General features: G+C 41.4%; 1 protein-coding gene and 1 long non-coding RNA gene across 2 annotated transcripts in view; one reads left to right on the top strand and one right to left on the bottom strand.

Annotated features, from left to right (window-relative positions):
• Positions 1-174: 174 nt before the first annotated feature.
• LOC138925488 (uncharacterized) lies at positions 175-12,584 on the bottom strand. The gene is made up of 2 exons (XR_011441725.1): positions 12,352-12,584; positions 175-2,258 (listed from the first exon to the last, which is right to left on the bottom strand). It is a non-coding gene; the product is annotated as an uncharacterized lncRNA (long non-coding RNA).
• Positions 12,585-12,702: 118 nt separating this feature from the next.
• The window catches only part of FHIP2A (FHF complex subunit HOOK interacting protein 2A), a 34,794-nt gene continuing 23,188 nt past the window's right edge, over positions 12,703-24,308 (top strand). The window contains exons 1-3 of the mRNA XM_023638806.2: positions 12,703-13,102; positions 19,853-19,931; positions 23,057-23,226. Coding sequence (XP_023494574.1) covers positions 13,058-13,102; positions 19,853-19,931; positions 23,057-23,226 — 294 coding nt within the window. The 5' untranslated portion in view covers positions 12,703-13,057. The remainder of the gene's footprint in view (positions 13,103-19,852; positions 19,932-23,056; positions 23,227-24,308) is intronic.

Raw genomic sequence — 24,308 nt, 5'->3', positions numbered from 1 at the left:
CTTCTATCTAACACAGTACAACTATCCCATATCCAACTAAAAACACACTAACCATTTTCCTAAAAGAGGCTATGAAATCTCTTTTTTGTCTTTGGGTGATGTTCATTCTTCTTTGAGCTAATTCATACTCTCCCTTTGATATACTGTAATTTAAATATTGAGATGATAGGGGAATCAGAGAGGGGAGAAAACAAGTTTTTGGTTAATATACCTATAAACATTCACATAAAAATAAAGAAGAATTACTCATAACTGCTTTAGCCCTCATTTCTGGCACTGGTCACATGATCATAACTCGGATATACCACTTTCTACTACTCATTCTTTATTTGCCTTGCCCTCAGCAAGCACCTCAGCTGGCTGTGTTTCCTTTGGTGACCCAAACCTTTATTCCAGAAGAGTCTGGGCCATTAGCAGTACAGCCTGAATTGGGTAATTGTAGTTTTCCATTGACTCTAATCATAGGGCCTGGAAGCATGACTAAGAGGCTCCCCAGGGGATATCCTGAATTCTAGACATACTCCTCTTTACCCTCACTGAGTAGTAGTAACCCAACTTTCCTTCTATAGTCAGGATAAATCACCCCAGCCAGTTCAGAATTCCCCTTCTTTCCTTATTAATTCACTGGCATGAGAAGCCCAAAGTGGTCAGGTTGCAATTTCAACTTCCAGGCCAATAGAATCATTATTGTGTCTCCTTTTTGGAAACATTTCTCTTTTTACAATGAAGACTTTTAAACCAGCAGAGTCTAAAGTTATGCAGATGAAAAGCAAATTTTGCTAGTGAGTGGAGCCACTCCCATTTCTACCCTTAATTCCAGACCCATAAATCACGGCTAAGGGAGAAACAGTACCAAATATTGGTTGCCGAGTTAGAGCATATACTGCATCTTGGAACACATCGCCTCAGCATTGCATGATGCTGCCACCTCGCTGGCTCTGTAACTGAGTTTTAAAAATGCCATACCACTGTTCTATCAGGACAGCTGCTTCAGCATGATGGGAAACATGGGAAGCCCAGGGAATTCCATGAGCATGGAACCACTGCCACATTTCATTTGCTCTGGAATGAGCTCCTTGATTAGAAGCAATGCTGTATGGAATACAATGACAGTAACTGGATTTTTAAGTCCATAAATGGTGGTTTGGGCTGAAGCGTTGAGGGAAGAAAGGCAAATCCATATCTGGAGTAAGTGTCCATTACAGTGAGAACAAAGTGCTGACTGTTCCACGATGAAAGAAGTGCAGTGGAATCAAGCTGCACATGAAGCTGGCTGATGCCCCTAGGGAATGGTTCTATATCAGGTGCACAATGTTGGTTTCTGCTATTCGCAGGTTGGACACTCAGCAGTGGCTTTGCCAATATTGGTCTTGGTGAGTAGAAGTCCATGTTTCTTATCCTGTGTTTAACTTCCCAGCCTTGCTGAGATGGCCACTTTGTTTGTGAGCCTGTTAGGCAATGATAGGAGTGATTGGGGAAGCAGGCTGACTGATGTCCACAAAATGAGTCATCCTACCCAGCTGACCAAAATTCTCCTCTACAGAGGTTGCCCTCTGAAGAGCACTCACATGAGATACAAGTATCTTTTTGTTCTGTTTCCATTCTGAGAGAGTTATTCAGATACTTCTTTCTCAGATCTCCTTATCACCAGTTTCCCAGCCATGTTCTTTCTAAGTTCCTGACCATACAGCCAAACCATTAACCATACCCCAGGAATCAGTATAGACCCATATCACTGGCCATTTCTGAAAGTCAGGCAAAACAAACAACTAGTTGCACTCTTCTAGGTTCAGCCCTTTGGGAGGCTTTCCCTTCTCCACTGTTCTTCAGGGTCCTCTTGGAGTGGGGTTGTAGTGCTATAGCTGCCCACTTTCAGGTGGTACCAGAATATCATGCAAAACTATCTGGAAAGCAAACCAGAATTTTTTTCTTTCTCAGCCAACTGGTCAAAAAGAACTCCTCATGAGGCCATAAGTGGTAATTCGGGGGAAAAAATAATGTTGCAGGAGTAGGGCCATGAGCATCTGGGGCACTTCCTCATGCGTCTTTCTTGTGTCTTCAGGATCTTCTTGAGCCCAGCCTTGTATATACCACTTCCATTTGATAACGGAGAGTTGCTGTACATGCCCAATTTAATGGCTGACTTTATGGGTTATACCACACACCCAGTTCACGAAGCACAGCTCAGGTCTCATGGTAACCTGGTGGTCCATTGTCAAGCATTCAGTCTCTAGTAAGGTCTGGTAGCAAGCAAGAAGCTGCTTAAAAAAGAAAAAAAAAAAAAGCATGGTTAGATATAGAGTTTCACATGGCTTTGCTCCAAAATCCTGAGAGTCTGTCCTGCAATTGATGTATAGCCTGCCAAATGCACCATAGAGCATCCCTATCTGCCTCTGACATTTCAGATACCACTGAATCTTCTGGGTTACATGGCCCAAGTGGCAAAGCAGTTTATACTGCAACCTAGAACTCTTATAAAACCTTCTCTTGTTTTGGGCGCCACTCAAAACTGGAAGCTTTTTGGGTCACTTGGTAAATGGGTCAGAGTAGCATGCAAAAATGAGGTATAGATTGCCTCCAAATTCCAAAGAGGCCTACTAGGTATTGTACCTCTTTCTTAGTGGTAGCAGGGGGCCAGATGTATACAACTTGTCCTTCACCTGGTAGATATATTTTGACATGCCCCAGACCACTGAACCCCTAGAAGTGTTACCAAGGTGGCAAGCCCCTAAATTTTTAGGGGATTTATTTCCCACCTTCTGGCATATATGTATCTCAACAGCATGTATAGACTTGTTACTTCCTGCTCAGCATTCAGCATGTGTCATTAATGTATTAGACCAGCACGATGTCATGTGGAATGGAAGGGTGATCAAAACCTCTATACTAGATCATGGCATAGAGGTGGAGAGGTGATATCTCCCTTAGCTGGGATTGTGAAGGTGTATTGCTGGCCTTGCCTGCTAAAAGCTGACTGTATTTGATGATATTTACAAAAGGTCAGCAAACCATGGCCCAAAGGCCAAATCTGGCCTGACACATGTTTTTGTAAATAAAGTTTTATTGGAACACAGCCATATCCATTCATTTACATATTGTCTGCAGATGCTTTTGCACTGCAATGGCAGAGTTGAGTGGTTGTGACAGAGATATAGACCACAAATCTTAAAATATTCACCATTTGCCCATTTACAGAAGAGTTTGCTGATCCTTGGCATTTACTAACAGGATATAAAGGAAAAGAAGTTTGCCCTCTTAATAGCTGTGAACCAGCTGCAAGAGGATTTGTTGATTTGCTCCAGCCGTGAAAGCACATCTGGAACAACAGGTGCAATTGGAGTCACCACCTGATTAAGTTCACAATAATCCACTATGGTCACCCAAGATATATCTGTCTTCTGCAAGGCTAAATAGGCAAGTCGAATTGAGATGTGGTAGGAACCACCATCCCTACATCTTTTCAATCCTTAATGAGCACTAATCTCGGCAATCCTTCCATAAATACCATATTGCCTTATTATTTTCATAAATAGAGGCAATTCTAGTGGCTTCCACTTAGCCTTTCCTGCCATAACAGCACTCACTCCATGAGTCAGGATCAATGTGGGGATTTAGCCAGTTGCTGAGTATGTCTATTCCAGTTATGCATTACCGAACTTGGCAAATAACCACAGAGTAGAGCCCTGTACCTACTGGGACCACTATGAAAATAACCTGATCCAAAACTGCATCGATCACCTGACTTTGATTTCCTAAGGCCCTATTCTGACTGTTGGACTACAACATTTTGGGTTTCTAAGAATTAGTGTCAGTTCAGAGATAGTATCTAGTAATCCCTAAAAAAGTCTGACCCTTTCTCTTTCCCCAGTACACAGCCACCCTGGAAAATGACTACATGTCCCTTGTATAAGACTATAAAAAAGATTAACAGTAAAATATTTGGCAGTATGGCATGGTCCTTTCTCAAGGGAACCTGGTTTCTCTGTTTTGGTGATTCAAGTCAGACTTCTTTTCACTACACCTAGAGTAAGAGATCAAGTAAGACTTTAGTAGGAATACGCATTTATTTCAATTCTAGGGACACCATAATTAACTAGCCAATGCTAAAGATCTCTGCAGGTTAGGCTATTCTAATTATTGCTCTGACTCTGTCATCCACTATAGTAACTATGTCCACCTTGACTCTGGTAATTAAATGCTGTCACTTGGCCCCTGCCATCCTAGGATCCCATGATCTCCATTTAATTTAGGGATCTCACTTCAATGGTAGCAGTTCCCAACTGCAATTACTAGCCTAAAGAAGAGTCGTCACAGACTCTTCAAGGATGCTGGGCCTCCCGTCATGAGTTTATTTCTCAATGCTTTGGTGAAGACAGTATCCTGTGGAACCCCTTTGGGGACAAAGTGGGATGGTGGGTGAGTGGGTCTCACATGATAAATGCACTAATATTCCAATTTCCTTAACTCTTACTATTTCCTAAATACCTTCCTCCGCAGCATATGAAAGAAGTTCTGGCATTTCTACTTCATTTAAGGGAAATCACGTTTGTGATAATTCGTGAAGCTGTACACATTTGAATTTTCTGTGTTTGTTATACTTCCATTAACATTTTTACATCAAGAAAAGGGGGAGCCTTGGGGCCAGCCTCCGTGGCTGAGTGGTTAAGTTTGTGTGCTCTGCTTTGGCTGCCCAGGGTTTCACCGGTTCGGATCCTGGGCGCGGACATGGCACTGCTCATTGGGTCACACTGAGGCGGCATCCCACATGCCACAACTAGAAGGATCCACAACTAAAAAAATATACAACTATGTACTAGGGGGATTTGGGGAGATAAAAGCAGGAAAAAAAAAGAAAAGGGGGACCCTTGGATTTGATAGCATTGAGAATTCCTGCTCTGCATGTTTGACTCCTGGCCACCTCCCCAGCTGCATATTCAACTCTTTTTTTCTCCTCAATCACGCACCTACTCCAGCCACACTGGCCTGCCAAAGTCTTTCCTACTGTAAGCCGTTTGCACTTGTTCTGTCAGAAATGCTCTTCTTTCTCTTATTTGCATAGCTAACCCTTGGGTCGTTCATATGGCACCCCATCAGAGATGAATTCCTTGGCCACTTTGTTTAAAATAAGACTTCTCCAAATCATCTTCTATCCCCTTATTCTAGCTTATTCTCTTCACAGCACTTATCACAACTTGAACTTTTATTGTATATTTGTTTGTTACGGTCTTTCCCATTAGGACACACCTTTGTGTGTGTGTACGTGTGTGTGTGTGTTTGTATGTGAGATGCTCAATAAATAGTTGGTTAACGAATGAATATTAAATCTTTGGAATTTCCGCAAGCTTTCTTTGTGGCTTGGTATATAACCAAATTTTGTGAATGTTCTATGTATGCTTGAAAATATGATTTCTTTGATGGGTATAAATCTCTACATAACATTTAGCTTGAGTTTATTAATCATGTTATTCAAATATCCTATATCTTTGCTTATTTTTATAGCTTGACTTATCTGTTTAAATTAGGGGAGAATTAACATCTCCACATACAGTAGCTTATTTACCTCTTTCTCTCTGTCAGTTATTGCTTTCTACATTTTGCATCTATACTATGTATTTTGAGGCTATATCAAGTATGTTTATGAACATAAACATTGTCTTCTTGATCTATTATTATTATTATTATTTTAAAGATTGGCCCTGAGCTGATATCTATTGCCAATCTTCTTTTCTTCCCCTTCTTCTCCCCAAAGCCCCCCAGGACATAGTTGTATATTCTAGTTGTAGGTCCTACTAGTTCTGTGTGGGATGCCACCTCAGCATGGCTTGATGAGTGGTGCTAGGTCTGTGCCTAGGATGTGAACTGGGGAAACCCTGGGCCGCCAAAGCAGAGTGCACGAACGTAACCACTCGGCCACAGGGCCGGCCTCTGGATCGATTATTATTTTCCCAATGTGTTACACCTGTCTTTCTCTCTGGCAATGTTTCCCTCTTCAGTTCTATTTTGTCTACTGTAATTGTTGCCCCGGTTTGGCTTTGACTCATATTTCCCTGGTATATCTTTTTCTATTTCTTCATTATAGTCTTTCTCTTCCCTTTTGTTTTAAGTGTGCCTTTTCTAGAAAATATGGTACTAGATATTTTAAAAAATTCAATCTACGCATCTCTGGCTTTTAATTGGTGAGTTTAGCTCATTTAAATTTATTATAATTAACAGAAAGACCTATTTTACATGCTTTTTTATATATATATTTTCTTCTTCCCTACATTCCATTAGGACTGAGCAAAATTGTTTTTGGACTGAAAGTTATACTTTGTATTTTTATTTTTCTGGTAGTTACTCAGAATTAAACATTACGTTTCCAATCTTTCTTTCCCAACCACCAGGTGTGGTTATGTAAGTTCAGGCCAATGAAATGTAACCAGAAGTGTGGAACTTTCAGAAAGGATTTGTTAAAAGGAAGGAGGTAACTCTTTTTCCCCCTTGCTTCCTCCTGCTACTGCCCCAAAAATTGGTAACTGAAGCCCCAGTACCTTTGTGGGATCATGAAGTGATCTAGAGTATTGCAGTGCTGGATGGCATGCAGAAAGTTAAGAGACATTATCATGGAGCCACCATACTAGTCCTGATATCCTACCAGAAAAACTTCTTTTACTCAAAAGAGAAATAAGCTTCTTGACGTCACCATTGTTTGGAACTTTTTGCCATATGCAGCTGGACCTAACGGGCACTGCTCCTTTCCAGGAATTGATTCCTTCATTATAATTTCCTAGCCTGTGAGGTGATGGTGTATTTTCCTTAGTCTATATCCAATTTGTGGCACTTGGCCTTCCCCTCTAGGCTTCTTCCACTCTAACTCCCCGACACAGGGAGTTTCCTCAAAAGTAGAGCCTGGGACAGACTTGACTGTAAGAAATTTACTTGCGATAAGGAAGCAGGGAGAATCAGAAGTGAAGGAGAAGCAGCATAAAAGGGCTACTGAGGTCATCCACTGGGACTTCCTGAGAAGAGTTTGGAACACTTCCTAGAAGTGTTCTGTTCTGTTGCTTCCCGCCAGAAAGACTGGACACTAGAGTATTTCTCCACCAGATTCCATCCCCCACTGGATAAGAGTTGTCCCCATGGGTTCTTACTCCATCATGCTTTTGGAAAGAGCAGGCTCTCCCTCAGAGAATTTTCAGTAGCAGAAATTCTAAAGAGAGTAACATGAGACAGGTGAGAAGCTGTCACCATGAGGTGAGTCTGAACTTGCACAGAACTGCCCATTGACATCAGAAGTAAGCCAAGGGAATGTGACAGTAGACACTAGACGCATTTGCTATACTCACCAAGGAGTTTTCACAGTTTTTATCTAAGGTTCTGAAATCAATCTGTCTCCCTCTCATTTCTGTGGCACCTGTAGGGTTGAGTTCAGGAGATGAAGCCCGTAGCCTATGCTATTTCACCATTTCTTGAACCAGCCTCCCACTTTTGAAACTTGCTTCTCCCGGAACTTCTTCACAATGTGTTTTCCTATCTCTTTGACTGCTCTTTTTCAGTAAGTTTCTCTTCCATATCCCAATCCTTAAATGCAGGGAATCCTCAAATTTGTATCCATTCTGTCTTTTTTCCTTCACTATACCATCTCACTGAACTATCTCATTTATCCCAGTACTCCACTTTACCACCTTTAAGAGATGACCCTCAAGTTTTTATTTCCAGCCCAGATCTCTCTCCTGACTTCATAATCCAAATTGATCACCTCATACTCCATAACCTCACATAGATGTTATCATACAGGTAATCAAACCTATTTTAAAAAACCCATCTCATTATCTTTGTTCATTTCCATGCTCCCTCAGTTAATGGCATCGTCACCTAACTGCGTCCAAGCTGGAAACTCCAGCAACATCTTTGACTTCTTCTTCTTTACTCTTTATATTTAATCACCTGCAAAATTTGCTTGCTCTTACCTCATCTTTCAAGCCTATCATCTCCTTCCTATTCCCACAGGTATTAACCCGTATAACCTCTTGTCTGAACTTTTAAAAAAGCACCCAAAATGATTTCTTGCCTCTAGTTTCTCTCCTTGCCAAACTTTGGTCATATCGGTTACACCAGCATATGGTTTAGTCAAAAAGTTTTACAAGGTTTGTTATGAAAGGCCCTGTCCTTCCTCCAACACTGCCAATTTCCTGCTCCACAGAGGCAACCTCTTTCAACACTTGAGTGAACTCTTTTATTACTTACTTCCCTTTTTTTTTTTGAGGAAGATTGGCCCTGAGCTAACATCCGTGCCCATCCTCCTCTGCTTTATATGTGGGATGCCTACTACAGCATGGTTGGCCAAGCAGTGCCATGTCCGCACCTGGGATCCGAACTGGCGAACCCCGAGCCACCGAAGCGGAACGTGTGCACTCAACTGCTGTGCCACCAGGCCGGCCCCCTTAATGTGTCTTCCTGATGTTTCTGTTTTAAGCAATATCTGATGCTTCCTCACTATACGTAATGATGTAGCTTTCACACACACATACACCCCCACCACACATTCATCCTTTCATCTTCCCAATATAGCAGCAATACCATAATTTTAATTAGACGTGTTTACATTATTATGGTTATGTAAACACTATTTACAGTTGAGCCATGTATATATACTACGATTACTTGTTCCTGCACAATATTTTATTTTCTTGGTGTTAATAATGATCTAGATTTTTTTTCTTTCCTTGGTTTTCTTTGTATTTATCACTAATTCAACATCAAGTTCTCTTCCTGTATCGTCAGTCTGCTCAAACACATAGATATTCCACGTATCTGTTTCATCTTCTTGAAGGTATCTCTTCTGACCTGCTCCAATTCGGACTAGTCAGTTGCTATCCCAGCTTGATGCTGTTGAAAAGTGTAATGCTGTTGTAATTAGGGTTCTTGGCATGAATTTGTTTTCTTTTCTTTTTTCTCTCATTGGAAGATTTGTTGGAGCATTCTTTGAACCCAGTGTTTTGAAATTTCACAATAATGTCTGCAAGAGTGAGTCTTTTTCATTCATTGTGCTGGTATTTAATGGACCCTCTCAGTTTGGGAACTTACATCTTTCAGATTTATAAAATTATACTGAATTAACTGTTCAATTATTTCCACCCTCTATTCTCGCCAATTATTCAGATGTTGGATCTACTGGACTGACCCTCTAAATAAAAAATTTCCCCCCATTTTTCATCCCTATATAATTTTTGATCTAGTCTTTGGGAAAACTTTTCAAGTTTATTTTCTACCCTTTTTATGTTGTTTTTACATTTCTGTTATCATATTCTTGATTTCTAAGAGTCCCTTTTTTGTTCTCTAAATGCTGCTTCTTAAAAATAGCATACCATTCTTATTCTATAGATGCAGTATCTTCTTTAATCTCTCTGAGGATACTAATGATTGTATTTTGTTTTGTCTTCCTGTCTCTCCCTATCTAGTCAATGCAATCAAGTCTGTTTCTTCCAAGTTTCTTTTTCGTCCTGTTTTTTCGTTGGGCCTCTATCTTTAATATTCCAAGCTTTCCTCAAATTGTTGATGACCCCAGGCCGTCTGATCCTACTTAAGAGAGGTGCATTAAAAAACTGATTGAAGCTCTGAGCACGCGGACAGAACTTGTCAACTGGGGACTGCCCTGTGGAGTTGTCTGGGTTCCCTCCACAGGAGGTTAGATCTTTTCTCTTGAACTAATCAGATTCTCCAGGGAGGACCCTTCCTTTCTTCTACCTACAGGGATCAGCCTGATGCCTATACTTGGGGCCTAGAGGAAGATAAGGGTTGGGGACATGTGTCTCAACATGCACAAGGTTTATTTTCACTTTCTCCCCACCTCTGCACCCCAGTATGGAATCCTTGCCCTTTCTGGGAACAAATCTCCAATCTTACACCAGGGTGGGAAAGGGGCAGTCAGTCAATCTTGTGGAGTGGCGATGGGTCTCTCCAATTCTCAACCAACTTCCAATCCATCCTGCTATTTTCGGCCCAACTTTTACCTCTGCTTGCAGAGGTACTTAAAGCTACCCATCCTGAACCATTGAGAAGCTCTGTGAAAGCATTAATATATCACTTTGGTTCTTGGTTTTCTTAATCGTTGCCCTAGGATTCAGCTGTCTTAGGTCAGCCATATCAGTTACTCCTCTACAGCTCTTTCCAATTCTCAAAATTTTGTTGTTATCTCCTCTCTTAATTTATCTGTACTTCTTGTATTTTTTGAGTTTGTACTTTGAAAAATCTCTTAACTGTACTTTTAGTGGCGTTTCGGGAGGGAATGTTGCTAAATTCAATCCATATATTTAACCAGAAGTCTGCCAAATTTTGAAAGTAGGTATTATCTAACTATTTTTTCTTTCTTCAACTCCATCCCAATTGAGTTCCAGTTTTTTTGATTTTGGGGTTTTTTTTTTTTGGTACAGAAGATTGGCCCTGAGCTAACTAAAATCTGTGTCAATCTTCCTCTATTTTGTATGCGGGACACCACCCCAGAATGGCTTGATGAGCATTGTGTAGGTCTGTGCCTGGGATCTGAACCTGCAAACCCCAGGCCGCCAAAGTGGAGTGTGCCAACTTAACCACCACGCCACTGGGCCAGCCCCTTGAGTTTCAGTTTTAATGGATTTTTCCATGTTCTTGCTTTTTAAACTTTATTCAGAAAGGAATTTAACAAATTCATTCATCCTGAAGTGTAAGGAACGATAGAGTTTAATGTATTATCTCTCCCAAGGGTATTTTAATTTTAGCAGGGCCTAAATTTCTTATTTGGCTTAAGCCAAAGGAATAAAGAAATAAAGTTCCAACTGAGGAATTTCAGGCAGCCATACCTCAGTGTTTTGGAGGCCAAGGGAGAACTTTGTTATGCTTTCTTAAATCCCATTTTGTTGAAGTGGGTCCAACTCTGCCCATGCCTAAGGCTGGTGATAATGTTGGTGTCACTACAGGCATTCTAGGATGAGAATAAAAAGGGAGAATATCTGCTCAACTACAATTCTAGTCCAACTTGTATGTCTTGGAACCTAGATATCAAATAGATGAATCATCAACCTAAATATTGATATTAATCTAGAGCAAAACATGTATTTTATTCTGTTTATAGTAAGTATACAAAGACAGGCATCATCAAGTGCAAACGACTCGAAGTAAGCCTGTTTTAAACAGACCTCCTCATACAATTAATGGTTGTACGGTATCATGAAAACACAAAATACCATATCAATGTATGACAATTAGGTCAGGAAAATAATTATAGTTAATAATATGACCAACCCTCTTAAACTGTGTAAATAATAATGATAATAATAAACATCATGTACTCTTGGTTGAAGCTGACACAGTTAACTAGAATTTGGTAAGCAGCACATTTCAATTTTTAGCAGACAACAGAGGATGCCTCCAGCATTCTGGGGGTAGTACACAGAGAATTAAGGTCAGTATCACCTGCTGCTATGCAAGGATAGAGGCAACAAAAACAGGGCAGAAAAGAATACAAAACTAGTTAAAGTTTCTTCCTTAAATCTTGATTCCTGGTCTATTATTTTGTTGACTACTACTATTACTGATAACAATAATAATAACAAATGCCTATGTGTTGCTTACTATGGACTGGGCACAAAGTGCTTTACATATATTTATAAATTCCCACCCAATCTCATGAGGTAGGTGCTATTCTCCCCCATTTTAGAGATGAGAAAACTGAAGCACAAAGAGATTAAACAATTTACCACCGTGAGCGGCAGAGCTGGGATTTCAACCTAGTTTACCCAGCTCTAGAGACTGGCTCTTAACACCGCTTCGCACTGTTGCTATCTTTGCTGCCCTTTTCTGTTCAACTAATTACAAATACATATTTTCACCACTGGTTGTGCAAAACTTACTTCACCTTCATCTTATCAGGAACTTAATGATCCTCTTGATAAAATGCCAATGCTTGTAAAAACAACCACAAAGGTCTCCAGGATATGAACATTTTCATCGTTTGTATCAATCCAACCTAAAATTTACCAGCCGGAATCGTGGAACTGTGTTTCTTCTAGCCCTGAGGAGTACACAGGCGTTTGAGGAAGCCTCCAGGCAAGCGCTTACATTGTATCTCCACGTATCCGTCCTGCGCATTTAGCGGAATCCCTTCGGATTCTTTCCCTCACTAATGTTTTCCGGTATCACCTGATAAGTGAATCGAAAACGCTATGCTGAAGGCCCCACACCTAACACCTAACAAATCGTCAACCGAACCATCTTACCATTTGTCCATTTAGGGCTTCCTGTTCTAACGCTGACTAACTAATAATAATAATGAAATACATTTTAGGGTTGGCAAAGCCATTTCACGAGTATTAGTTGATTTGTTCTATTTCTTACCATTTAAACCGACAGCCCATTTTTGCCTTAGGAACTGTGTGTTTCTTCTTACCAGTCTTCACATCTGCCCTTACAAGACGGATCTCAATATTGTACACACACATGGCCACGTTTCCCTACAAAAGCAGCACGTTACTGCCGCTGGAGAAACCAGGCTGGGAGAATGGCTGGATTTGACAGACGTGCGAACGCCCGGGTCCGAGGCGCGCGGCCGCCGGGGGAGGGCGGCGGCTGCACTCGGCCCGGCTCCCGGCCCGCCTCCCGCCCCGGCCCCGCGGCCTCGCGCGCCCCTCCCGCCCCGCGCCGCCCGCCCGCTCGCTCTGCCCGCCGCAGGGCAGGCCTGGCCGGGCCTCCCCGGGCCGCGGTGGCGCCCCCTGCAGGCGGCGGCGGGCAGAGCGGGCGGAAGGAACCCGAGCCGGGCTGCCACCGTGTCCCAGCCGGAGCCGCCGCCGGAGCGTCGCGGGGCCCCGAGGCCGCGCCGGACGCCCTCCTCGCCGCCCGCCGCGTCCCAGCGCCCGGTCGCGCCGCCCGCGCAGCCCCGAAGCGGCCGGGCCGGGCCTGCCCGCCTCGGCCCTCTGCTCGTCCCCCGCGGCCCGCACCGGCCTTCACTCTGGAGCGGCCCCGGCAGCCGCAGCAGGGGCGGCGGCGGCGGATCGAGGAGCTCTCCAGGTCGTCCCGGGAGAAGCTGCTGCAGTCCCGGGACAGGATGTTCTCCAAGTTCACCTCCATCCTGCAGCACGCCGTGGAGGCGGTAAGGCCGCGCGGGCTGCGGGCGCACGACAGGCCGGGGATGGCGGCGGCCTAGGCTCCCCGTCGGCCCCGGGAGAGCCGGGCGGCCGCGGGCGGAGGGGCGAGGCCCGGGGCGAGCGCTGCGGGGCGCTGCGGGCTCGGCGGGCTCCGCCCTGAGCGGGCCCCCTCCTCTCCTTCCTGCCCCGGGCCGCCGTGGATCCCTGTCCTGCCCAGGAGGGTGGGCGGCGGGGCCCCGGGAGCACCGGCCCTCCGGCGGGGGTCGGGGTCGCCTGACTTCTCTGATGGGGACCGGGGAGTCGGGGAGCGCCTGGCGGGGCCCCAGTGAGCTCCGCGGACTCCCTGACCGTTAACCTCTCCTCTAGGAGAAGGTGTCAGCTTCGAGCAAGACAAAAGAAACGGCCTGACGCGCTCGGGCTGGGGTTTTGTTTTGTGTGGGGAGGGTGGGGTGGGCAGGAAGGTGGGCTGCGGCCGAGGGGCGACTCTGCCAGCCCACCCTGTGTCCTAAGCGTGTTCGCTTTTGCTGTCGCAGGCCTTGCGGCCAGCCTCCGCTGGACCTTTCTGATCGATGTGCAGTGGGAGAGTGGAGGGTCTGATCGAGTCTGGTTTAGCCCGCTTGCAAGCCCAACAGACCATATGCTTCCTTTCTTGTCTTCTCTTCCTGGACGCTCCTCGTTTCCCCTGCAATTGTACTCCCTGGGAGGGTTTAGACACCGGCGTGGAGGCGTTATTCGGATACCCTAACACTGATGCAAGAGGAGTAACTCTAAAGAAAGTGTCTTGCTGCTGTTTTAATACTAAGACTTATAGTTGCTTGACTTTGGTGGTTTTAGTTTATTCTGGGAGAATTGCCCAAATTGAAGCATGCATCCTGTGAAGAAACTGTTACTTGGCTGCTTTTTATAAATGTCATTCGCTGTGTTCAGATTGCGTGATTAGCACATTAAAATCCAGGCAACTTAAAAAAAAAAAGTCAATTACAACACAACAGTTTTTATGGTCAGGTAAAAATAAAGTGGGTTTTTGAAATTCAGTCATGAAGACAAAACTTTAGACCAGTTGTTATTTTAAGTGGTATGTGGGAAATGTTTAAAAATCATTTTAGCTCTAGACAAGTTCTTGGGAAAACGTATGTATCAAATCAGGAAAGAGGGTTTTCATGAATGAAGACCAGAATTTCACGAGGGAGACGACAGTTCTAGACTTTAAGACAACTTTTAATTTTCCTTTCTTGCTCATCCACAATCCACAGCATTTTTATATTTAGAGAATTTAAAATTTATGAAAACAGTGACATTTACATATTATATTATTCTTTCGCTTAAAATACCAAGAATCATTTAATTTTAACATTGAATATAGCTTAATATTGAGATAATTGGGAGTAAAAAATTTACTACATTATTAATATCCTTTACCTATCAGGTTGTTGTTTATAGAAATAAGTACTTAAAAAAAGAAAGATGGCTTTCACACTCTTCCAGTAAAGACTCATTTTTGTCCCAAGGCCTGTGTTTTCTGTCCTCATTATCTTTTTGTAATTGTATATGTTAGCATCTACCAAATTATCCATGTAAATTGTCTGACTATGGCTCCATAATATCCAGGTTCTCTACTTTGCTAAGGTTAGTGAGAAAAAGTTGAGTGGATTATATTCACCTGGTCCTAGTAATGAATGCATTGTATTTAGAAAAGTCATGCTTTTATTTGCTTGGAGTTAATGTTTTCAGCATGATACCTTGCAGTTTACCTTGATAGGAGGTTCCATTTCCTGAGAAATTTTTGGAGTACTACCCTTTTTCTTTTGTTTTAACACTCTCTCTTGGGAACGAAGTCATATGTAATGATAAACAAGCCATCTTTGTGGAATTTGGAGAGTTTTTTCCCCTAGCCCAAGACTGGTTTCCATTTATTTCAGTTCTATTTATTAATTTGCTTGACATTTTCTTCAATAAACTCTTCTTACCATTCCTCATTTCATTTCATTAGCTTTTCTCTGTACACCTTTTAATTTGTATGCCCAATTAGTGTCTTCTGATACAGTATTGCAATTAACGTAATTAGCAGGATTATGCAGAAATGGGAGATAACTCTGTTGTCAGATGCTGACATGACCTTTTTCAGTTGTGTCATTGTATGAGTCTGTGATGTTTTCTCAACCATTTTGGTATTATTACTTTCTGGTTTCTTCATTAATTGGATCAGCCTTCAAATGGTTTTTTAAGGTTGACCAGGTAAACATATTCACTGAAATGAGATTTGCATGTAGAGTTTTCCATATTATTTAATTAATGGTTTCTCCTCACTTCCTGTTAACTAGTTACAAGGAAAAAAATATAACAGATATTTTCAAAGATTAGTATTTGAAAATGTGTTATTAAGCTGATAGGCTGCATTTTGAGTTTAGGAGAGAAATTGATCAAAAATGAAATTTTGTAATTTGTGTAATTCTTCCCTCGGTATAGAAATGATTGGCCAGTAAGGGTTATGCATTGAATCTGTTCTGTTATCCAGTTGCCACATGCCACAAGTCTGAAATCAAGCTCTCTTGTAGTTAGTTCTGAGGTTGGACTGGATCATTTTAGCGCAACGTCAGCAAAGGGCAAATAAAACAGTTTCTGTTTGGTACAATCAATATTTGTTGAGGACCTCTTCTGTGCTAGGTGACCTGCCAGAGGCTGGTTCCTTCTAAATTCCAACCCCTTCCATCTTTTGAGGCCACGTTTATTCCAAGAGGATAGGACAGTGTCAAGGAAGAAAGTTTTATTTATTTTAACTAATTAATTCAATGGAAGTCATCTTTCAGAATTTGAATGTTTTCTTTTCAAATTATAGTTAAGAGTTAATGATGATTGTTGGGACCAGCAATCCTTTTAAAAACCACTCTGCCGTAGGAATTAAAACCTCAAATCAAACATATATAGTATTTTCTTAAGTGTATTCTTGTCCAGCAAGTGATCTCTAACTTCAGTCTTTAGTCATTCGACAGGTGCTTTATGAGCCCACCATGAAAGCGCAGCGCAGTGTGAGGGAAACAAGGTGCACCGGGGTCCTTTTTCACGATGCTTACAGTCTAATTTGGGAGGTAAAAGAGATACACTGGTTAAAGGATAATCAATGCACAAGAGTGTGGCCTAGCCCTAGAGCCATACAGAACAGGGTTTTCCAGTCCTTCCCCATCCCTTCCTTCTACACTGGACAAGTTACTGAATCTTTGTGCATTTCAGTTTCCTCATTGTAAAATAGAAATAAGCATAGCTGTCTCCTAGAATTATTGTGAAAATTAAAATGGGATAATGTACATGAAGTGCTTACTGCAGTGCCTGGCACACAGTAAGTGCTTAATAAATGTTAACTGATATTATTATTATTTGGATGATTGTTCAGCCAGTGAGTTCTGTGGGAGGAAGGGAGCAAGCACTTAGGGCTGGAGTCATTGGAGAAGGCTGTCTGGAGGAAGTGAGACTTGAGCTGGACTTCGGAGAGGCAGAGAAGATAGGAAGGGCATAGGAAAGTTGGGGGGAGCAAGAAGCATTTTAAAAGATGCAGGCGTGGAATCTTCACGATACATGTGAGAGAGTAAGCAGATGTGGCTTTTAGGACACTAGTTCTTGTCTGAATTATCAGTGTAGGTCCTTCTTTGTGGTAGGCATTTTGGAGAAAGAAAGTCTGGGTTTCTAGTTAGAAGCGATGTTTCCTTTCGAAGGCAATTAACAGGCTTTGGGTCTTATTAGGAGTTTGTTTGGGAAAAATAGGAGTTTGTTATGAGAATTTAACAGCATATATTAAGTGTAAACTTTGGAGCACTGTGCCTGGCTCATAAGTAACTGCTCGTTAAATTGCAGCAACTGCTGTGTCATTCATTTATCTGCTCAATAAATATTATCGAATGCTTATTGTATGCCCTCAGTGAGTTGGAAACCTGGGGTTCAGTGATAAGAAAGATGACACAATCTCAGCTCTTGTAGAGTTTACAATCTAGTGGAGGAGACAGATAATTAAACAATTACAAACGTGGGATAAGGGCTAAGAGAGCTAGTGAGCAGACTGATGGAGGGTGCCGCTAGCAGGTGTGGAAACGACTACACCCTAGGCAGGAAGTCTGGCAACGTTTCCCAGAGAAAGCAGTGTCTAAGTTAGGCATTCATGTCAATGTTTAGTTGAGATAGTGATTGCATGAATTTTCAAAGATTTAATCTCTGTATTGTAAAAAGTTAACTCAAATTAGAATTGCCCCTTGCTGATTCACACATCTTTTTTCTTACCCACAGCATAAATGTTTTTATGCAAATGATAAAGCAGGTAATTTCCATATTAGAATCAGTAATGAAAAAAGCAAGTTTACTGGGAAGTTTTTCATAAATAAGGAAATTTATTCATGTTTGAACAAGATTGTTACTAAACTAAGTTATTAGCAATTTAGAACTGTTTCACCATCTAATTAAATAGGTTTCTTATTTAAATCAAACTCCTGGGAGAAAGATATTTACAAGTAAGTAATACCATCCTGCTTTGAATTTGACTGTAGCAGCAAAGGTCCTGACACAAATCCTGTAAGACCTCTGATTTAGTGACTTTCCTTGGAAATAGAGTTAAATCCCATGGGTCAAATAATCTGGAGCAAGGATGCAGTAATTCTTTATATGCCCAGGGGATTCCCTGGGAAAAATTTAACAAATCACAACATTTATACTTAAGAAACTAGGTACATTTCTTGAAATTCCAAATTTCTTTTGGGTTTGTCCCAATTTTTTTTTTTTTTTTTTTTAAGATTTTATTTTTTCCTTTTTCTCCCCAAAGCCCCCCCGGTACATAGTTGTGTATTCTTCGTTGTGGGTTCTTCTAGTTGTGGCATGTGGGACGCTGTCTCAGCGTGGTCTGATGAGCAGTGCCGTGTCCACGCCCAGGATTCGAACCAACGAAACACTGGGCCGCCTGCAGCGGAGCGCGCCAACTTAACCACTCGGCTACCGGGGCAGCCCCTGTCCCAATTGGTTTTTTTCCTTCTTCTTCTCCCCAAAGTCCCCCAGTACATAGTTGTACATTCCAGTTGTGAGTGCCTCTGGTTCTGCTATGTGAGACACTGCCCCAGCACAGCCCGATGAGCGGTGCCATGCTCACGCCCAGGATCTGAACCAGTGAAACCCCGGGCTGAGGAAGCAGAGTGCACAAACCCGACCGCTCGGCCCCGTCCGGCCCCCCAATTGTTAATACATTTAACTATATAAGGCTGGAGTCTGAAAAATCAGGTCCAAAACACAAGAGAAATTTTATGTTTTGAAATAGATTCTAAAAACAAGTTGCTGATTAAAACCGTTTTTTTTTTTTAATTTAAAAATTTCAGGAAGATTATTTTCCCAACTTAACACCTTCATTCTTATTTTTCTTTCTGATTTTTTCCTCGGTTTCCTACAAGTAATTTCTCTCCCCATGTTCTCCTTGAAGCATAGTAATCCCAAAGGTTTTAACTCCTTTGTTAAAGGTCTTAAAGTCTTTTAAAACATTTCATAGCGTTCTATTTGAAAATGAGATGAATGCTTATATTGTCTTAATCCAATATTATTCAGTGGTGCAAATAGGAAGTGTAGCTGGGCTGGCATTAAGAGGTTGATGGTTTCTGAACATTTTTCTGGTCCATTTTTTTCTAACAACATTTCATCTTCTGGATTGAAACACTTAGCATGTCTGTGACCAGCATTTACAATTTGCCCAATAGTTTGGAAATTGTTTTGGCATGGTGTCGAACTTTGAGTTGTCTGCTGGGGTCACCAAGAAATCACAGTGGAACAAGCAGCAGTACCGGATAACATGACCTCTTAGGTCATCTGTTTAGATGAAGTACGTGAAAATGGAAGATTACTCTGCCATATTTTCGGTTCCCAGAATAGAAACCTGTTTGTTCTTGAGTAAGCTGGGTCAACTCTGCACTTTCTGACCAAAATTTATTGCCCATATGAGGACTGGGGGAGTGTTCTCTCTCACTCTTTTTAAGGAAAAGAAAACGTTCTAGAAGGTGCATCCAAGTCTTTCTCTATCCATTTCACACACATTTGAAATACTTGTAGGTTTGCTATGAGATGGTAGAAGGGATGTAATTTTGGTCTTAAAGCTTCTGAAGTAATTTCAAAGCTAAAAGGTAAAACATTTTTGACTTTGTGGAATTTAAAGTGGTAGTGTCTTGTTCATGTGGTTATTTTGCTGAAAAATGCATTGCCTAGTCCAGGCTTAAAAAGGAAAAGATTTACATGTGTATGTCACTGAAAGTAGGGAAAATTTTCATCTGGTGACGGGGTTGACTTTGGTATATCTTTTAGTAGTGGTGATGTGTAACTAATTACACAGCAGTTTTTTACTGTTTTGCATTTCAAAGTCCTAGGTACAAAGATCCCTGGTTATCGATAATTTCATTTCACTGATATTTTAGTAATAGAATATATATCTTTTTTCATTTAACACTGTTACTTTTGAAGCCATATATAGTTCCTAGGTTCAGTGGAGGAAAAAACCTCCTAATACCGTAGTTTAGTAATAATGTTGATAAATGTGTTTTTCCTCTTTCTTAATAAGTCATTTATACTTTCTTGGATTTGAGTCATTTTGTTTCTCTTTGATATCTGACATATAGAATCAAATTCAAGCTCACCCTTATTTTTATGCTGCTTTTGCATCATTATTAGACAAATACAGAGTTAGACTTTACGGGAAATGTTTTAATACCATTTTCATAATTGTTGTGGTCTTTTTGTCTGTGTAGCTCGCACCTTCTCTTCCTTTACAAGAAGATTTTGTTTATCACTGGAAGGCAATTACCCATTATTACATAGAGACTTCAGGTAAGAAACAATGCTAATATTAATTAAACAGAAAATTTGTGAACTACTAAAATATTTCAAATTAATTTTCAAAGTTATTTTATATTTAAATTTATAAACAATTTATTTTACTTTTAATTGCTCTTTTAGATTCATTCAAAAATATATCTGTTGAGGGGCTGGCCCAGTGGCATAGCAGTTAAGTTGACACACTCTGCTTCAGCGGCCTGGGGTTTGCAGGTTTGGATCCCAGGCTCGGACCTAGCATCACTCATCAAGCCACGCTGTGGAGGCATCCCACATAAAGTGGAGGGAGATTAGCATGGGTGTTAGCTCAGGGACAATCTTCCTCAAGCAAAAAGAGGAAGATTGGCAACAGATGTTAGCTCAGGGCCAGTCTTCCTCGGGGAAAAAAAAAATCTGTTGAGTACCTACGATGTGTAGGTGTTTTTCTAGGCACTGGGAGATAGAACAATCAAACAGACAAAATCCCGGTCCTAAACAGAGCTTAGGTATTGATTGGGGGAAGCAAACAATAAATAGACAGCTCCATATAGTGTGTCAGATGGTAAGTGTTAAGGAGAAAATGAAGCAGGCTAACGGGGTTAGAAGTGTGTGCCCTGGGAGTTGGGGGGCACTTGGCTATTTCAGTTTAGAGAAAGCCTCATTGTGCGGGGTGACTTCTGAGCTGAAATCTGAAGGAGGGAAGAAGCAAGCCTGAGGGGTATCTGGGAGAAAAGTCCCAGGGAGAGGACCGATTGTACACACCCTGAGGATGGAGCATGCAGCATGCTTGGCATTGTCTAGGAACTGCAGGGGAGCCAGTGTGGCTGGAGCAAAGTGAAGGAGGAGAAAGGTGGGAGGAGGCATCAGACAGGTGGGGCGGGGGCTGGGGTGGTGGGGGAGATTCACACAGGACCTTGTGAGCCGTTGTAAGGGCTTTGGCCTTTGGGTAAACTAAAGTGGGAAGCCATTAGAGGGTTTGGAGCTGAGGCATAACAATCTGTTTTAAAGAGACCACTTTGGCTTCTGTGAAAAAATTAGATTGAAGGTATGCAGAGGTGAAGGTGGTAGAGCAGTTAGGGGACTATTGCAATGATCTGAGAGAAGGTGGTGGTTTAGACCAGGGTGGAGGTGGTAAGAAGGGATTGTATCCTGGGTATATTTTGAAGGAAGGTCTGTTGATGGATTGGATATTGGATAGGAAAGAATAAGAGGCAAGGATAACTCCAAAGTTTTGGGCTTAGACAGTTGGAAAACTGGAAGGGCCACTTGCTGAGAATGGGGAGACTGCAGGAGGAGCAGGTTTGTAGAGCAGTTTGGACATGTTAAGTTTGAGATGTCCATTAAATATCCAATTGGATACGTCAAGTAGACAGCTGGAAATAGGAATCTGGAATTCAGGGTAGAGGTCTAAACTAGACGTGTGAAATTGAGAGTCATCAGCAGGTAAGTAGGATTTAAAGCCACGAGACTGGATGAAATTATCTAGGAAGTCAGGACAGATGGAAAAGAGGAGGTGTTCAGGAACTGAGCCCTTGGGCGCAAGGCTTAGAGGTTGGGAAGAGGAGAAACATAGCAAAGGAAACTGCTTTTGCCAGTGAGGTGGAAGACAGCCAAGAGAGATGGTGTGCTAGAAGCTAGAAGAGGAGAGAGGGATTAATTGTGTCAAATGATGCTGATGTCAAGTTAATGAAGACTAAGAATGGGTCATTGGATTTAGCCACAAGGAGCTCATTAGCGGTCTTGATAAGAACTGTTTTAGTGGCAAGGAAGAGAGAGAAGACCTGATTGGAGTAAGTTTAAAAGGAAATGGACAGAGAACATGTATAGAATATGTGTATATACTGCTCCTATGAGGAGTGTTAGTGTAGAGGGGAGCTGAGAAATGGAGCAACAGCCAGAGGGAGATGTGGTGTTGAGAGGATTTTTAAATGTTTTTTAGAGTTGGAAGATACTGCAATTTATAATTTGATGGAAATGATCATCAAATACGTAGCATACCAGGATTGTGTTGTACAAACTATAGAAGTACTAAGTAAGTGACAATAGAGACATAAGTAAGAATTGGCATTCCCTAATATGTTTTGTATTGAAACATTCTATAAAACTTCCCTTTTTTGTGTGTGGGTGTGAGGAAGATTGGCCCTGAGCTAACATCTGTTGCCAATCTTCCTCTTTTTTCCTGAGGAAGATTGTCACTGAGCTAACATCTGTGCCAGTCTTCCTCTATTTTATGTGGGACGCTACCACAGCATGGCTTGACGAGTGATACTAGGTCCATGCCCAGGATCCAAACCCATGAACCCCAGGCTGCCGAAGCAGAGCACTTGAACTTAACCACTATACCACCGGGCCAGCCCTAAAACTTTACATTTTATTTAGAGTAATTTAACCCTTGTTCAATAAAGATAGGTTGATAAAACCGTGTCATTTTTGAGTCTTAAATGTGATATGTAAAAAGTATCAATGAATGTTTATTTTCAAATATCAATGATATTTTATAAGAATTCTCCTGAGAAGCAGCCTTTACTTTGGGAGTAGCTATCTGTTAATGAGAGGAGCTGTTGGAAAGTTTTAATAGAGGGTTTTTCTTTGGGTTCCTCATGTTTTCAAGGATGGAGATGAATTAGGGGCGTTGAGTGTCTGGCTTCCCAGCATTACAAAGCAACACAGTTGCGATCAGAAACAGAACCTGTCCTTCCACACACCCTACGTTGTTCAGCTTAATGTTCAAGCCAATCTGTTTCTATAGAAAGAGACTTAAAATTCAGATCTTCTGAACTGGCTAATTGAAAAAATTATTTTAATTATAACTGCATACTTAATTCTGATGTGACATGTATTTTTTCTGATCATGTTCCTATTTCCTGTATAAATAGCTCTTATTTCTGAAATATTATGCATGAATATTAGCTTATAGAATATCTTTCAGAATATTGATTGTTTTTGAATAAGAATATGACAAAAAGCTTCATCTAAATTTTAGCAAAGATAATTATACTTATGTGTATGATCCTCGCTTAACTGTATAGTTCAGATTTTTCTCAATTTGAGTAGGAATAGGGAAATAGAGTATTTTAGGTGCAAATGTGCAGTTTAAAAAGGTTTGAATATTTGTTTGATGAATGTTTTTTATTGTTTAGATGATAAGGCCCCAGTGACAGATACAAACATTCCATCTCATCTGGATCAGATGTTAGATATATTGGTACAAGAAGAAAATGAACGAGAATCTGGAGAGACGGGGCCATGTATGGAATATTTGCTTCATCACAAGATCTTGGAAACGTTATATACCTTAGGGAAAGCTGACGTAAGTTCCTAATCCACATCATGTTCGTGGGCATGTAATACGTGCATTCATGTCTGAGAGATAAAGAAGATCCCAAGTACTAAATTTAATTATAGAGGTACATATTAAGCATGGCAGGATTCAAGTCAGTATTGTGAAAAAAAAGAAAATTGTGTGGCCTATATGAATATGACTTTCTAGAGAGATAGCAAAACTCCCAGATGCTCTAGATGGCAACTGATACTCAGGCTGCTTAGAATGACAGTGTAAACATTTATGAAAATAAGCTCAAGGATGTGCACTCAGAATCAAAGGAAAGGAGAAGGACCCCATGCAAATTGGGTTACAAAAATAGGAATTGTTTTTCATAATCCTGAAAGAGAATGTTACTAGTTGTTCTGACGTTAACTCTGCTGATGAGTGGAGCCGATTCAAATTTTAAGGCCTAATGAATCTTGAGAAAACTTTGCAAAGCTGATATAACGATATAAGTAATATTCTGTACCACAAAACTTTCAAATTACTTATCAAGACAAGTTTCAAATCATGTGATGGTGGGAGGGCAGGGGAGGAACTTTGGGTTCAGGTTCAGAGGCCTGGCTTTGTCGCTAATCTTCTGTGACCTCCAGCAAGTCTTCTTGGTTAATCTTTTTCCTCTTTAAAAATGATGAGGTGATCGCTAAGGGCCTCCCCAACTCTAAAAACCTATGGTCTGTTCTGTGAATTTCTCTAATGTATGTGAAAATCATGCTAAAAAAACCTCAAACTAATAGACATGTTTAAACACCAAATAGAATTATGAATAGTAGTATTAGAGACAGTTTCCTTTTAACTAAGTCTATAACACTCCAACTCATTTTTAAGTTAAGTTTGTTCAATTTATATTTTCTAGGCAACACATCTGTTCCTTAATGTCTTGCAATTCGTTTCCCTCTTCCCTTTTTCTTTTTTTTTTGGTGAGGATGATTGTCCATGAGCTAACATGTGTGCCAGGCTTCCTCTTTTTGTATGTGGGATGCCACCACACCATGACTTGATGAGTGGTGTGTAGGTCTGTGCCCAGGATCCAAACCTGCGAATCCTGGGCTGCTGTAGCAGAGTGC

Source organism: Equus caballus, chromosome 1 (genome assembly GCF_041296265.1).
Source record: "Equus caballus isolate H_3958 breed thoroughbred chromosome 1, TB-T2T, whole genome shotgun sequence".
Lineage (NCBI taxonomy): Eukaryota > Metazoa > Chordata > Mammalia > Perissodactyla > Equidae > Equus > Equus caballus.
Note: the sequence above shows the minus strand (reverse complement) of the source record. Positions and strands in the feature narration are given on the sequence as shown.